Raw genomic sequence first — 17,631 nt, forward strand, 5'->3', positions numbered from 1 at the left:
CTCCCCACTCCCTGCTATTCTTCCCCTAGCCCCCCACCCCAGAATAGACCCCAGTGTGTGATGTTCCCCTCCCTGTGTCCATGTATTCTCATTGTTCAACACCCACTTATGAGTGAGAATATGCGGTGTTTGGTTTTCTGTTCTTGTGTCAGTTTGCTGAGAATGATGGTTTCCAGATTCATCCATGTCCCTGCATCATCCTTTTTTATGACTGCATAGTATTCCATGGTGTATATGTGCCACATTTTCTTTATCCAGTCTATCTTTGATGGGCATTTGAGTTGGTTCCAAGTCTTTGCTATTGTAAAAAGTGACACAATGAATGTACATGTGCATGTGTCTTTATAATAGATCAATTTATAATCCTTTGGGTATATACCCAGTAATGGGCTTGCTGGGTCAAATGGTATTTCCAATTCTAGATCCTTGAGGAATCGCCACAGAAAATTTTAATACTACCATGCCATTGCACTCCAGCCTGGGCAACAAGAGCAAAACTCTGTCTCAAAAAAAAAAAGAAAATTTTAATGTTAAGAATCATGGAGGTAGCAGTGTGCCAACCAGCTTCTTGCTACCTTGGTCTAGGCCTAAGAATCTAGAGGCAGGGCCCTGCTGGCATTCTGTAGGCTGCTGTTGGAGTTTTGTTTGAACCTCCTTGATTAGAATTCTTCTGTAGCCGGTTTTGTGGTACCTGATAGAAACCCAAAGACCTGGCAAGTTAGAAAAACACAAAACTCTCTAAGCCTATTACAAGAAATGTGTTCAAGAGAGAATCTTTCCCCCTCTTCTGCATATCAAAATATCATCTTGGAAATCATGGCTCTGACACTGCAGAGACCAGAAAGTCTAAAAAATTAATAATAATTTTGTGTGGCTTTCATCAGCCGACCTCAGATCACAAACATAATCTGTTCTCTTATGCTTTTTTATGATCATACTTTGTAGAATATGATTTTGGGGGAATAAGGGGAACTAGGAAGAGCTATTTTTATTTTATTATTTTATTTTTTAAACCATCTAGCCTAAAATGTCAAGAAAGAGCTATTTATACTTCCCATAGGTAGGGTGATCATCATCCTGATTTGACCAGAGCAGTCCCCTAATTCAGCAAAATTATTACGGACGTTTTGTTTCACTTTCAGAAGTTACTTGTTTAGATGACCCAGTACAGGAACCAAGCAAATCAACGTTTGAGAAAACAAAATTTGAACAAGGTAAAAAAAAAGAAAATGTTCAATTCCATTTACTTTTATAAGTGTTTAGATTCTACATATTATGCAAATAGATCAAATAGATGGTTAAATCTTATGCATATCACTCCATATTATAAATAGTTACTGGGTATGTCATCTTTATTTCCTGATAGACTGAGAAGATCTTTGAGTTCAGAGAACTTTTATGAACTCTTACTTCTTATATTCTTCAATGCTTGGCACACCATAGCTTTCCAATAAATGTTCGTTGAATAAATGAATGAATGAGTAAATGAAAGCATGAACATGATTCAAAAGATAGCTGTTTTCAAACTGGATTTACTTTGGTTGATTAATAGGACATTCCTAGATCTTACAGGCTATAATGGAATTTGTGGTGAAGAATTCAACAAATGGTAGATAGGATTTTGGTTAGTTAATACTATCTCCTTTATCTGAACTTGCTGTTTCTTTTCATTTTTTTAGACAGGGTCTTGCTCTGTCATACAGGCTGGAGTGTGGTGGCATAATCTCGGCTCACTGCAGCCTTAATCTCCCAGGTTCAAGTGATCCTCCTGCCTCAGCCTCCTAAGTAGTTGGGACTGCAAGCATGCGCCACCATGCCCAGCTAGGTGATTTTTTTTTTTTTTTTTTTTTGGTATTTTTTGTAGAGATGGGGTTTCACCATGTTGCCCAGGCTGGTCTCAAACTCCTGAACTCAAGTGATCTGCCCACCTCAGCCTCCCAAAGTGCTGGGATTATAGGCATGCACCACCATGTCCAGTCCTGAAATTACTGTTTCTAATTATGAGATACGAGTACTGGCCTTTCACATTGTCTCAGCCAGAAATTTAAAAGCAAATTCTCCCTCTCTTGCTTCCTCTCTCTCTTTATGAGAAATCATAAAGAATTCTATTTAAATTTGTTAATCAATACTTCCTAAACTTATTGAATCGGATGATATCCATTCACATTCAATAGAACAAATAGCAGAAGCCTCAATATCCAATCTGTTTACATATCATTTTGTATGCATGGTATCAAGAAAATCCTGAATCGTGAAGATAAATGATAAAAATTTTTGATCTTGCCATCTTACAACTTTCTTCAGTGAATCAGAGATGATGGAAGAGCTTTATTCCGAATTCTATACAAAAACTAATTGGTAACTTAAGTCAATGCATTGATGGACTCCAGAATGTTAAACAGTGGTATATTAACACATTTGAGGATGTATATTCTTACTGATTAAAGACTTTAAACATAAAAATACAAGCCTTTAAAAATGAAAGTCTGTCGATGAAATATTAATGAAACCTCTGAACCATCCATGATTTCTATAAGTCTTTTTAAGTTTTAAAATGGACTGAGTCCGTGGGACATTTTCCCTTGAAATGTCATAACTTCCTCCCAAGCCTCTCTCCTTTTTGCCTCTTTGGCTATATTTCCTCTTCTGTGTCATTGAGGGAATCTTCACTGATATTTCAATACAAACTGGAAAGGGAAAAATAAGCATTTCCAAACTTCTACGTTGTTTGTTATCACTAGGTATGGATGTATTGACATATTTTTCACAAAGTTATTTCTTTTTTAATTCCGTTAAGATAGATCACATTTCATTATTTACCAGGAAAACCAATTTTATATGTTTATATTCCCTGTCACCATAGTACCAAGACACTCAAAACACATTAAGCTAAATGTATTCATTTAAGCAAAAGAATAAGAGTATCTCCTTAAGTCTTTTATTTTCCAAGCCATCATTATAATAATTTACTAATTATATTTTCTTTCATGGGGACCCAAGATCATTTGTTCATTTGAAAATAGTTCATGCTTTTCCAGAAAAAAATAGGCTCTTTTTTGTTCCTAATAAAATGGTCCATTTGATAAAACAGTCCTACTGATAATCTGTTGTAAATAAATGACTTCAGTGACAGAGTTTTCTTCATTTCAGTGCTGTTATTATGGTTCATTTCTCTGTAAAAGTATGCATAACAGCACAAACACCCACAGGTGCTTCTGTTTTATGTGGTTAAGAGCTTTTTAAACCTTGAACACCCAAATATGGGTACCTGATAACAGTGTATAGGGTGTTTATTTCAGCTCTTATTTACAACTCTTGATTCTTTTTTATTTCTTTAATCATACTTTTTTTTTACTCTGTTATCATGATTAACACTCTTTTAACCTAACTCATAAAGTAGATAATATATCTACCAATAAACTGTTAATAGAACTTATATTTTATTTATTTAAAGTAGATATAATACACTGCATATATGTTGTGCTTTTTTTTTTTTTTTTTTTTTTTTTTTTTTGAGACAGAGTCTCACTGTGTCTCCCAGGCTGGAGTGCAATGGCGCAGTCTCAGCTCACTGCAATCTCTGCCTCCCAGGTTCAAGCGATTCTCTTGCCTCAGCCTCACTAGTAGCTGGGATTACAGGTGCCCACCACCATGCCCATCTAGTTTTTGTATTTTTTAGTAGGTTTCACCTTGTTGGTCAGAATGGTTTTCAACTCCTGACCTCATGATCCACCTGCCTCAGCCTCCCAAAGTGCTGGGATTACAGGCATGAGCCACCGCGCCTGGCCTAATTTTTATATTTTTAGTACAGATGGGGTTTCACTATGTTGTCCAGGCTAGTCTCAAACTCCTGACATCAGGTGATCCATGCACCTCGTCCTCTGAAAGTGCTAGGATTACAGGCATGAGCTACCATGGCAGGCCTGTGCTTTTTAAGAAAAGAAAAAGCAAACCATAATATTTGTGCTTTTGTGTAGAAATATATAGACATGGAGCAAAGGCTTGTTCAACTTCAAAAAAGGAAGAAGCTTTTAGCACTAACTTTGCTGAATGTTGTTTTCCTGAAATGATTCAAATAATTTTGATGTTCATATAATATATATTAAATGATATATTATATCTTATATAATATATTTTATATAATAAAATAACCTAGAAATTTTATTAAAAATTCAAACTGAGAACAAAAATTTGAAATCAATTTGCTGTAATATTACATTTACTTAAAAAAAACTTTTAGGTTTGGGGTAAATTTGCAGGTTTGTTACATATGTAAACTAATAACTCAGGTGTTTGGTGTACAGATTATTTCGTCAACCAGATACTGTATACTTACATTTACTTAAACAGGGATTACCCTATTTGGCTTAGTTGGGGATTACCCTAGCTGGCTCAGTTTTCTGTGTGTGTGTGTTTTTTGTTTTGTTGGTTTTCCACTCAGACATATAAGGTATTTTCTTGTAGATCTCAACAAATAAAATTTGAAGCTAGGAATAGTGGTTAGCCAAAAGTGCAAGATCCTGCTAAAGTACATAATGTAGGGCAGTACTGGCTGGAATGAAATGGGCAGAGAATGCTATGGTGGAAGGAGTTTAGGGAGACCTAGTGCAGTGGAGGAGAAGGAGCAGAAGAGATTGAGATGATGAGAACAAGTGTATTGTAAGGATGATCTTTCTTTTTCTTCCGTTCTCATCACTATGGAAAGGAAACTGTTCTGTAAGAAACTATTGGTAGTCTTAACACTATGTTTTGTGATCTGACATGCATGTTCTCAGAGCTTCATTTCCATGGGATTACCCTGGAAGGTGCCACCTTCTACTACTGAGGAGCGAGCTACTTGTAGTTTACTAAAGTCCTATGATTATAGGAAATTGAGAAGTATATGTATGCTGACAGTGAACTTGAGTGGAGTTGGGATGGGATTTTGACTGCCGTGCCTGCACAATACTAAACCAGCTGGAATATAAACTATAGCGGTCTTATGGCTGTACTAGCCAGTCATGGCTAACTAACCTGTTGAGAAAAATATAAATCAAAACCATGATACGCTATTGACTTTAGTAATAAAGTCGACCCTGCTTAAAAAAAAAAAAAAAAGAGAAGGTGGGCCTAAAATGGCCCCATTCTGCTAATTCATTGCAGGCTTTAAGGGAGAGAGAGACTGGGTTTATCTCCAAGCAAAACTAGTTTAGAATACAAAGTATTATTGTTTTGTTATTTTTTTAAATTGTACCTTAGGTTCTGAGGTACATATGAAGATCATGTAGGATTGTTGCATAGGTACACACATGGCAATGTGGTTTGCTGCCTCCATACCCCTCCCTCCCCATCACCTACATCTGGCCTTTTTCCCCATGTTATCCCTCCCTGACCTCCCCTCACCACCCGCTGTCCTTCCCTTGGCCATCCCCCAGCAGACCCCAGTGTTTGATTCTCCCCTCCCTATGTCCATGGTCCATGTGTTCTCATTGTTCAATATCCACCTGTGAGTGAGAACATGTGGTGTTTGATTTTCTGTTCTTGTGTCAGTTTGCTGAGAATGATGGTTTCCAGATTCATCCATGTCCCTACAAAGGACATGAACTCATCATTTCTTATGGCTGCATAGTATTCCATGGTATATATGTGCCACGTTTTCCTTGTCCAGTCTATTGTCAATGGGTATTTGGATTGGTTCCAGGTCTTTGCTATTGTAAACAGTGCTGCTATGAACATACGTGTGCATGTGTCCTTATAATAGAATGATTTATAATCCTTTGGGTATATGCCCAGTATTGGGATTGCTGGGTCAAATGGAATTTCTATTTCTAGATCCTTGAGGAAGCGTCACACTGTCTTCCACAATGGTTGAACTAGTTTACATTCCCACCAACAGTGTAAAAGTGTTCCTATTTCTCCACATCGTCTCCAGCACACGTTGTCTCCAGGTTTTTTAATGATTGCCATTCTAACTGGCATGAGGTGGTATCTCAATGTGGTTTTGATTTGCATTTCTCTAATAATCAGTGATGACGAGCATTTTTTCATATGTTTGTTGGCCTCGTATATGTCTTCATTTGAAAAGTGTCTGTTCATATCCTTCTCCCACTTTCGAATGGGTTTGTTTGTTTTTTTCTTGTAAATCTGTTTTAGCTCTTTGTAGATTTTGGATATTAGCCCCTTGTCAGATGGGTAGATTCAAAAATTTTTTCCCATTCTGTTGGTTCCCAGTTCACTCTAATGATTGTTTATTTTGCTGTACAGAAGCTCTGGAGTTTAATTAGGTCCCATTTGTCTATTTTGGCTTTTGTTGCCAATGCTTTTGGTGTTTTAGTCATGAAGTCCTTGCCTATGCCTATGTCCTGAATGGTTTTGCCTAGGTTTTCTTCTAGGGTTTTATGGTGTTAGGTCTTATGTTTAAGTCTTTGATCCATCTGGAGTTAATTTTAGTGTAAGGTGTCAGGAAGGGGTCCAGTTTCTGCTTTCTGCACACTGCTGCCAGTTTTCCCAACACCATGTATTAAATAGGGAATTGTTTCCCCATTGCTTGTTTTTGTCAGGTTTGTCAAAAATCAGATGGTAATAGATGTGTAGCATTGCCTACAAGGCCTCTGTTCTGTTTCATTGGTCTATATCTCTGTTTTGGTACCAGTACCATGCTGTTTTGATTACTGTAGCTTTTTAGTATAGTTTGAAATCAGGTAGCGTGATGCCTCCAGCTTTGTTCTTTTTGCTTAGGATTGTCTTGGCTATGCAGGCTCTCTTTTGGTTCCATATGAAGTTTAAGGTAGTTTTTTTCAGTTCTGTGAAGAAGGTCATTGGTAGCTTGATGGGGATAGCGTTGAATCTATAGATTACTTTGGGAAGTATGGCCATTTTCACAATATTGATTCTTCCCAACCATGAGCCTGGAACGTTTCTCCATTTGTTTGTGTCCTCTTTTATTTCCTTGAGAAGTGGTTTGTAGTTCTTCTTGAAGAGGTCCTTTACATCCTTTGTTAGTTATATTCCTAGGTATTTTATTCTCTTTGTAGCAATTGTGAATGGGAGTTCACTCATGATTTGGCTCTCTGTTAGTCTGTTATTGGTGTATAGAAATGCTTGTGATTTCTGCACATTGTTTTTGTATCCTGAGACTTTGCTGAAGTTGCTTATCAGTTTAAGGAGATTTTGGCTGAGATGATAGGGCCTTCTAAATACACAATCATGTCCTCTGCAAATAGAGACAATTTGACTTCCTCTTTTCCTATTTGAATACCCTTTATTTTTTATTTCTAGCCTAATTGCTCTGGCTAGAACTTCCAATACTATATTGAATAGGAGTGGTGACAGAGGGCATCCTTGTCTAGAGCCAGATTTCAAAGGGAATGCTTCCAGTTTTTGCCCATTCAGTATGATATTGGCTCCAGGTTTGTCATAAATAGCTTTTATTATTTTGAGATATGTTCCTTTGATACCTAGTTTATTGAGAGTTTTTAGCATAAAGCGCTGTTGAATTTTGTCAAAGGCCCTTTCTGCATCTATTGAGATAATCATGTGGTTTTTGTCTTTGGTTATGTTTATATGGTGGATTACGTTTATAGACTGGCGTATGTTGAACCTGCCTTGCATCCCTGGAATGAAGCCTACTTGATGGTGGTGGATAAGCTTTCTGATTTGCTGTTGCAATCAGGTTGCCAGTATTTTATTGAAGATTTTTGCATCTATATTCATCATGGATATTGGTCTGAAGTTTTCTTTTTTTGTTGAGTCTCTGCCGGGTTTTGGTATCAGGATGATGTTGGTCTCATAAAATGATTTGGGAAGGATTCCCTCTTTTTGTATCATTTGGAATAGTTTCATAAGGAATGGTACCAGCTCCTCGTTGTACATCTGGTAGAATTCAGCTGTGAACCCGTCTGGACCTGGACTTTTTTTGGTTGGTAGGCTGTTAATTGCGGCCTCAACTTCAGCCCTTGTTATTAGTCTGTTCAAGGTTTCAACTTCTTCCTGGTTTAGGCTTGGGACAGTGCAAGTGTCCAGGAATTTATCCATTTCTTCCAGGTTTACTGGTGTATGTACATAGAGTTCTTTGTGGTCATCTCTGATGGTAGTTTATATTTCTGTGGAATCTGTGGTTATATCCCCTTTATCGTTTTTTATTGCATCTATTTGATTCTTCTGTCTTCTTTTTTATTAATCTGGCTAGTGGTCTGTCTATTTTGTTGATCTTTTCAAAACACTGGCTCCTGGATTTATTGATTTTTTTGAAGGGTTTTTGTGTCTCTATCTTCTTCAGTTCTGCTCTGATCTTAGTTATTTCTTGTCTTCTGCTAGCTTTTGAGTTTTTTTGATCTTGCTGCTCTAGCTCTTTCAATTTTGATGACAGGATGTCGATTTTAGCTCTTTCCTCACTTCTCTGGTGGGCATTTATTGCTACAAATTTCCCCCTAGACCCTGCTTTAAATGTGTCCCAGAGATTCTGGTATGTTGTGTCTTCGTTCTTGTTAGTTTCAAAGAAGATCTTTATTTCTGTCTTCATTTCATTGTTTATCTAGTTGACATTCAGGAGTCAGTTGTTCAGTTTCCATGAGGTTGTGTGGTTCTGAGTTAGTTTCTGAATTCTGAGTTCTAATTTGATTGCACTGTGGTCTGAGAGACTGTTACGATTTCCATTCTTTTGCATTTGCTGAGTAGTGATTTATTTCCAATTATGTGGTCAATTTTAGAGTAGGTGCCATGTGGTGCTGAGAAGAATGTATATTCTTTGGATTTGGGGTGGAGATTTCTGTAGATGTCTATTAGGTCCACTTCGTCCAGATCTGAGTTGAAATCCTGGATATCCTTGTTAATTTTCTGTCTCGTTGATCTGTCTAATATTGACAGTGGAGTGTTAAAGTCTCCCGCTGTTATTGTGTGGGAGTTTAAGTCTCTTTGTAGGTCATTAAGAACTTGCTTTATGTATCTGGGTGCTCCTGTATTGGATGCGTATATATTTAGGATCATTAGCTCTTCTTGATGCATTGATCCTTTTACCATTATGGAATACCCTTCTTTGTCTCTTTTGATCTTTGTTGGTTTGAAGTCCATTTTATCAGAGACGGGGATTGTAACTCCTGCTTTTCTTTGCTCTCCATTTGCTTGATAAATAATCCTCCATCCTTTTATTTTTAGCCAATGTGTGTCTTTGCATGTAAGATGGGTTTCTTTAATATAGCACACCGATGGGTTTTAACTTTTTATCCAATTTGCCAGTCTGTGTCTTTTGATTGGGGCATTTAGTCCATTTACATTTAAGGTTAATATTGTTATGTGTCAATTTGATCCTGCCATTTTGATGCTAGCTGGTTGTTTTAACATTGGTTGACACAGTTTTCATAGTGTCAATGCTCTTTACCATTTGGTATGTTTTTGGAGTGGCTGGTACTGGTTGTTCCTTTCCTTGTTTAGTACTTCTTTCAGAAGCTGTTGTAAGGGAGGCCTGGTGGTGACAAAATCTCTCAGCAATTGCTTGTCCATAAAGGATTTTCTTTCTCCTTTGCTTATGAAGCTTAATTTGGCTGGATATGAAATTCTAGGTTGAAAGTTCTTTTCTTTAAAGATGTTAAATATTGGACCCTACTCTCTTCTGGCTTGTAGGGTTTCTGCTGAGAGATCTGCTGTGAGTGTAATGGGCTTCCCTTTGTGGGTAATCTGACCTTTCTCTCTGGCTGCCCTTAGCATTTTTTTCCTTCATTTCAACCCCGGTGAATCTGACGATTATGTGCCTTGGGGTTGCTCTTCTTGAGGAATATCTTTGTGGTGTTCTCTGTATTTCCTGGAGTGGAATGTTGGCCTGCCTTGCTAGGTTGGGGAAGTTCTCCTGGATAATATCCTGAAGAGTGTTTTCTAGCTTGGATTCATTCTCTCCATCACATTCAGGTACACCTATCAAACGTAGATTAGGTCTTTTCACATAATCCCATATTTCTTGGAGGTTTTGTTCATTTCTTTTCACTCTTTTTCCTCTATTCTTACCTTCTCATTTTATTTCATTGAGTTGATCTTCAATCTCTGATATTCTTTCTTCTGTTTGGTTGATTCAGCTATTGAAACTTGTGTATGCTTCGCGAAGTTCTTGTCCTGTTTTTTAGCTCCTTCAAGTCATTTATTTTCTTCTCTAAGCTGTTTATCCTAGTTAGCATCTCATCTAACCTTTTTTCTAGGTTCTTAGTTTCTTTACATTGGGTTAGAATATGTTCTTTTAGCTCTGAGAAGTTTGTTATTACCCACCTTCTGAAGCCTGTTTCTGTCAATTCATCAGACTCATTCTCCATCCATCTTTGATCCCTAGCCGGTGAGAAGTTGTGATCCCTTGAAAGAGGAGAGGCATTCTGGTTTTCAGTGTTTTCCTCCTTTTTGTGCTGGTTTCTTCCCATCTTAATGGTTTTTTCCACCTGTGGTCTTTGTAGTTGGTGACTTTCGGATGGGGTCTCTGAGTGAATGTCCTTTTTGTTGATGTTGAAGCTATTTCTTTCTGCTTCTTAGTTTTCCTTCTAACAGGCTTCTCTGCTGCAGGACCACTGGAGGTCCACTCCAGACCCTGCTCGCCTAGGGATCACCTGCGGGGGCTGTAGAACAGCAAGGGTTGCTGCAGGTTTCTTCCTTTCCTATCCTCATCCCAGAAGGGTACCTGCCAGATGTCGGCCTGATCTCCCCTTTATGAGGTGTCTCTTTAGGTATACAGGGGTCAGAGAGCTGCCTGAGGATACAGCCTGTCCCTTATAGGAGCTCAAGTGCTGTGCTGGGAGCTCCGCTGTTCTGTGCAAAGCTGCTGGGCAGGTACCTTTAAGTCTGCTGCGGCTGAACTCATACCCGCCTCTTTTCCCAGGCGCTCTGTCCTAGGAAGGTCTGCTTTATTTATAAGTCCCTGTTGTGCTGCTGCCTTTTTTTGCAGATGCTCTGCCCTGCATGGAGTAGTCTAGTCACAGTCTGCCAGCAGAGGTGTTGCTGAGCTGCCGCAGGCTCTGCCCAGCTGCTGTGTGAACTGCCTCGGTTGTGGCAGACTGCCTCAGTAGCGGGTAACACCCTTCCCCCCACTGAGCTGGACGGTCCTGGGTCCACCTGGGCTTGCTGCGAAATTGTCAATCCAGAGTGTTTCAGATTGCTTGTTTTGTGGGGGTGGTACCCACTGAGCCAGATCCCCTGGCTCCCTGTCTTAGCCCCTTCCCTTTCAGTTGAATGGGCGCTCTGTCTCCCAGGCGTTCCAGGCACCAGCCAAAAAGGCAGCCAGACTTGTGTGAGTTTCTGTGCGCCGATGCGGCACTGGCTGAAACCGCTGAGCTGAAAACTTGTGGCACTTTTCGGCCAGGGAATCTCCTGGTCTGTGGGCAGTGAAAACTTCTTTGGAAATGTGGTGAGCACTCACCCTCTGCACCGCTCTGGCTGGGAACTGCACTCCGGAGCTGTTCCTGTTTGGCCATCTTGGATCTGTCTGGCAGAGCCTTTTAAAAGGTAATTGTTTTACATTATAAAATGTAAAAGTCTGCGTCTGAGTATCAGTTCTATAGAAGTATTGGCACATGCCTGAATAGTGAAAAGTGATGAATAAATTACAAATTATAAACAAACTATGGTAGATACATTAAGTTTTTCAAATCATAACAAAAGTGGGGGATAGTATCTTATAGAGAAAAAGACTAGTGTAAAAAACAGTGTTTAAATGATGAAACTAAGCTAACTTTGATGAAAAGAATTTAAGTTAATATGTAAAGATTTATTTCTCTGAGTTTTTTAAGAGAAAAATGTTCCCTCACTTTTATGAGATACTTTGTTTCAGGAAGTCTATAAAACAAAGCTCCTAATAAGGGAATGACTATGTTTACATATGGACCATGTATAAAAAAGTTTAAATTCTTTGTATTGTAAGTGATGATTTAAAACCCAAATCAGACTGGCAAAAAGGAATTTTATTGACTCATGTACATGAAAGACCAGAAACAGATCTTCAGGTTTCATTCAGTGTTCAAAGAGCATGACAATGCACCAGTTTCTCTTGCTTTCCATTTATCAGCTCCATTTCCTCATTTTGGCTCCATCCTAATATCCTTTCTTTCCATCATCCCAGGACTACATGCTTCCAGATTCAAGTCTAAAAAAGAAGACTGTGTATGTGACTCTTTCCCAAAATACCCAATAAAAATCTTATTGCACTTTAGGAGGCCAAGGCCGGCCAATCACCTAATATTAGGAGTTCGAGACCAGCATGGCAAAACCCCATCTCTACTAAAAACATGGCCAAACCCTGCCTCTACTAAAAATACAAAAATTAGCCAGGCATGGTGGTTGGTGCCTGTATTCCCAACTACTCTGGAGGCTGAGGCAGGAGAATCACTTGAACCCAGGAGGCAGAGGTTGCACTGAGCCCAGATCGGGCCATTGCACTCCAACCTAGGCAATAGAGAGAGACTCCGTTTCAAAAAAAAAAAACAAAACTCCTTGCATGTCACTCCCCTCTGAATGGGATGTGCTCTCATTCCTGATTCAGTGCCTGTTCACTGATTGGTATAGATCTAAGCAAATTAGGAGGTTGAAAACAACTCTACCAGAAGCACATGGGCCAAGTATTGGGAAAGTGTTGGCCATACAGCCGCCACACTCATATTGTTGCTATCTGTGGAATAAGATTCAACTTGCTGAATGATATACACTTCATATAGCCAATCTCAGAGAAAAAAAGTTTCTCAGATTGTCAGGGAGCTTGAAGAAACCAGTTTTAGGATCATTGGCCCCTTAGACTAGCAGAGCCAAAAGGAACTGTCTTGATCATCACCCCTCTCACATCTCCAAGAGATGGAAGTCTGGAAAAGCCATATAACTTGCTTGAGATCACACACCAAGTTTGTGGCAGAGGCAGGACTAGAAATCTTATAGCTTAATACTCTTTTTATTAGTAATAGTAGCATCTAGTATTTATTATTTGCTATATGCCCAGCAGTATGCTAAGAATTTCTCATGCAAAATCTCACTGAATACAACTACTGTGTTCTCAGTTTATTGGAAATTGAGGCACAGAGGAGCTTGTACAACTACCTTCAGAAGCTTCCATCATCCTTTTTCTGCTGATGCTTTAGACTTCAAACAGGCCACTCTTTCCGAAGATCAGCCAATGCTGGTTCATAGCTTTGTCCTGAGTACAGAAAAGAGGTTGAAGGAAAAAGGTCCTGATCAGGAAACATTTTATATGTGCTTTCACAGAGACTCAATTGGATTCTAGGATTTGTAATAGCAAAATTTAAATCTTACATTTCAGAGGGCAGTTTTTAATTTGTTGATACTTCTTTAAACAGGAACTTCCGGAGAGCCAATGCAAAGTATCCCACGTTATCTACAAATAAATGAAATACTATTAATCAGTGATCAAGAATTTCTCCCATGCCATATAATGGATCAGCATTGGAAGTTTTGTGTGGAATGTGAGGAACTAACACTCTAAAACCTTGGTTACTTAATATTTTATTAGGTATTTGTTCAAATTATCAACAAACATTTATATTTCATCTTGTGTAATCTGGTGGCCCTATTTTAACACACACTTATGAGTTGCTAGTTAAGATGTATGTTTACTGTTCTTAAGATGTATATAACTGTTCAACAATTATGCAGCATTAATTTTTTTTGCCATTGAAATAAAGGTATGTTTGATCTAGACCATATTAATTGGCTCTCTGGGTTTCTTTTTACTAACACAAACTTAAAACTAATTTTTCAATCAACACCTCTGCCTTGGTACAAGTAACAATTGATTCCTAAGGGAAATAAGGATACAAGTAAGAGTAATCCATGGATAATTGGTCCTTAAAAGGCCCAGGTTTAAATGAATTCCTTAAGAACTTAAAGTCCTAATACCTTTCCACATTTCCTTTGAAGTTCTTCTCAAAATCAAAATGTAAAATTATGAAGGAGTTTTAAGTTTCATCAAATTTAGTGTAGATAGGAGTGTAGCTGTGGTAAGTCTTGGAACAAAGTATGTTTACACTATACCATACTCTATTAAAGTGTATAATACCATATCTTAAATCAATGTATGTACCTTAGTTTAAAAATACTTTACTGCTAAAAAATATGACTATCTGAGCCTTCAGCAGGTTGTAATCTTTTTGGTGGTAGAGGGTCTTGCCTTGATGTTGATGGCTGCTACCCAATCATGGTGGTTGCTGAAGGTTAGGAAGCTGTGGCAATTTCTTAAAATAAGACAACAATGAAATTTGCCGCATCAACAGACTCTTCCCTTCATGAAAGATTTATCTGTAGCATGCATTGCTTTTCAGTAGCATTTTAGCCACAGTAAAACTTTGAAAATTGGAGTCAACCCTCTTACACCCTGCTGCTGCTTTATCAACTAAGTTTATGGAATACCCTAAATCCTTAGAGTGGATTTTGTCTCAAGGAACCACTTTCTTTGCTCATTCATAAGAAGCAACTCCTTATCCATTCAGGTTTGATCATGAGATTTCAACAATTAAGTCACGTCTTCAGGCTCCAGTTCTAATTCTAGTTGTCTTGCTATTTCCACCACATCTGCAGTTGTTTCCTGTCCTAAAGTCTTACACCCCTCACAGTCATCCATGAGGACTGGAATCAACTTCTTCCAAACTTCTGTTAAGGTTGATATTTTGATCTCCCATGAATCATGGATGTTCTTAATGGCATCTAGAATGGTGAATTCTTTCCAGAAGGTTTTTAATTTACTTTGTTCAGCTCCATCAGAGGAATCACTATCTGTGGCAGCTATAGCCTTAAAAAGTAATTTCTTAAATAGTAAGATTTAGAAGTCAAAATTACTCCTTGATATATGGGCTGCAGAATAGAAACTGTGTTGGCAGGCATGAAAACAACATTAATCTCCTTGTACATCTCCATCAGAGCTCTCAGATGACTAGGTGCATTACCAAGAGCAGTAATATTTTGAAAGAAATCTTTTATTCTGAGCAGTAGGTCTCAACAGTGGGCTTTAAATATTCAGTAAACCATGCTGTAAACAAATGTGCTGTTGTCCAAGCTTTATGGCTCCAATTCTTGAGCACAGACAGAGTTGGTTTTGCGTAGGCCTCTAGGATTTTCAGAATGTTACATGAGAATTGGTTTCAACATAAAGTCACCAGTTGCATTAGTCCCTAACAAGAGTTAACCTGTCTTTTGAAGCTTTGGAGCCAGGCATTGATTTCTCCTCATTAGCTATAAGAGTCCTACATGGCATCTTCTTCCAGTAGAAGGCTGATTCATCTACAATGAAAATCTGTTTAGCGTAGCCACATTCATCAATAATCTAGCCAGGTCTTCTGGATAATTTACTGCAACATCTACATCAGCACTTGCTGCTTTACCTTGTATTTATGTTGTAGAGACAACTTCTTTCTTTAAACCTCATGAACAAGCCTCTGCCAGCTTCAAACTTTTCTTTGGTAGCTTCCTCACCTCTCTTAGCCTTCATAGAATTAGAGTTAGGGCCTTGCTCTGGATTAGGTCTTGGCTTAAGGAATGTTGTGGCCAGTTTGATCTTATATCCAGACAACTCAAACTTTCTGTATATCAGCAATTAGGCTGCTTTGCTTTGTTATCATTTGTGTGTTCACTGTAGTAGCACTTTTAATTTCCTTCAAGAACTCTTCCTTTGCATTCACAATTTACCTAACAGTTTGATACAAGAGACCTGGCTTTAGGCATATCCCAGCTTTCAATATGCCTTTTTCACTAAGGTTAATCATTTCCAGCTTTTGATTTAAAGGGAGAGATGTGCAACTCTTTATTTCACTTGAACACTTAGGCCATTATAGGGTTACTAGTTGGCCTAACTTCAATATTATTGGAAAAAAACAATTATAATAATAACATCAAAGGTCACTGCTCACAGACTACCATAACAAATTTAATAACAAAAAGGTTTGAAATGTTTTGAGAATTACCCACATGTGACACAGACACGAAGTGAGCACATGCTGTTGGAAAAATGGTGCTGATAGACTTGCTCAATGCAGGATTGCCACAAACCTTCAATTAAAAAAAAAAAAAAGTAATATCCACAAAGTGCAATAAAATGAGGTGTGCCTGCACTCATGGAAGTGCGATCATTTTGGTAGGTGGTGATACAGTTTTGCTTTTTGAATGTTTTCTTATTTTAAATGTGTAGAATATTAAGGTACATCTTTACAACATATAAGAAACTGCTTAATAGTGGCCTCTGGAGAAATAAATTATGGGTCTGGAGAACCAAGGAAGAAGACCTACTTTTGACTACATGTGCCATTTGGCAAATTTGAAATTGGTACTATGTGTGTGTTCTTTCTGTTTAGATTTTTTTTAAAATTAAATATCTGAAAAGAAAACACCTGGAAATGTTTATTAATAAAAGTATAAATCATTTTATTTTTCTTCCTTTAAGAGTACAATGAAAATGCTTGGGATAGAATAACCCTACATATTGTAATATTTGAGAAATAACAGAAAATTGTATTGTTTCATTATAATTTCCTTGGAGTACCTATTTTTCTAATTCTTAATCTGTATGAGACTTTATTCTATATTTTGCTTTATTATTTAAGAAAATAGTTAAAATAGGGCCATTTGAGAATATGTACTAATTATATAATTAAGTAAAATCAAATTGTTGGACAATGTTTCATGCAAATACTGGTTTTATTAAAGAAAAATCATATGTCTTTGCATGCATAATATATACACATATACTGGTATATATGTAGATAAAGTATATTACTATATATGCATACTCTATATTATGTAATATATACTTTTTAATATATAGCTCTGAAAATGTGTGTGAGTTTGTACTTTTTAATATATAGCTCTGAAAAATGTGTGTTTGTTTGTTTGTATGTGGGGTGGAGGTGGGGGATGTTCAGTAAAAGGTCTAGAATGCTACAGATAAAACTGTTTGCAGTGCCTGTCCCTAAGGAAGCTAGACTGAGGAAGATGAAAGGGTACTTTTATAGTTTACTTCCAACTTTAAAAAGAAAGTAAGCACACATTTCTTTTGTAATTAAAAAAATTTAAGATAATTTTAAAACAGGCATTTTGTTTAGTGATTACAATCTACAAAAGTCATACATGCTAAGTTTTTAATACTAAAGATCTTGCAATTCTAAGTTTTCATTTTGGTGATCAAATTCTTAACTTTTCAAGCCCATTTACTCTATTTTATATACCGACTGGTGACTGAAATAACATCAGTTGCCCTTCAGGCATGCTGAGTATTGCACAAACTAAACAACCAAAGGGTCTACTCCAATCAGGATCAGAGAGTACTACCTTACCCTAGATTATCTCTGTGAGAAGACTGGGCAACTTAGAATGTTAGCTACATGTTTTAACTACTCTGGGTTCTAAACGAAACCTTTAGGCTTCTGACCCTAAACCATAGATGAAGAATATCTAATAATCCAGTCTCCTACATGGTACTTTTGTCCTTTTTACAAAACTGATTTTTGAACATCTCTGGAATACTCCATACCCAAAAAGGAAGCCTATTCCTTTTCAAACAGGTAGTCCTCAGTGTTAGAAAGCTGGAACCTCTATGTCCCAGGCCTCACAACCCTAATGATAATACTATTTTTTACAAGCTGAATTATTATGGCACAGCTTCCACTGGCTTGACTGTTGGAAAATTCTAAACATACA

General features: G+C 37.6%; 1 protein-coding gene across 2 annotated transcripts in view; it reads left to right on the top strand.

The window, feature by feature from the left end:
• Positions 1 to 16,294, top strand: part of ANKRD31 (ankyrin repeat domain 31) — a 188,232-nt gene extending 171,938 nt beyond the window's left edge. Inside the window, exons 25-26 of one of the 2 annotated variants that reach the window (XM_032278213.1) lie at positions 1,143 to 1,214; positions 13,287 to 16,294. In XM_032278213.1, coding sequence (XP_032134104.1) covers positions 1,143 to 1,214; positions 13,287 to 13,432 — 218 coding nt within the window. In that variant the 3' untranslated portion in view covers positions 13,433 to 16,294. The remainder of the gene's footprint in view (positions 1 to 1,142; positions 1,215 to 13,286) is intronic. The other variant, XM_032278203.1, reaches the window with a different exon arrangement.
• Positions 16,295 to 17,631: the final 1,337 nt, after the last annotated feature.

The sequence above is a fragment of the Sapajus apella genome, unplaced genomic scaffold, assembly GCF_009761245.1.
Source record: "Sapajus apella isolate SASKATOON/1434 unplaced genomic scaffold, GSC_monkey_1.0 scaffold1, whole genome shotgun sequence".
In the NCBI taxonomy this organism is placed as follows: Eukaryota; Metazoa; Chordata; class Mammalia; order Primates; family Cebidae; genus Sapajus; species Sapajus apella.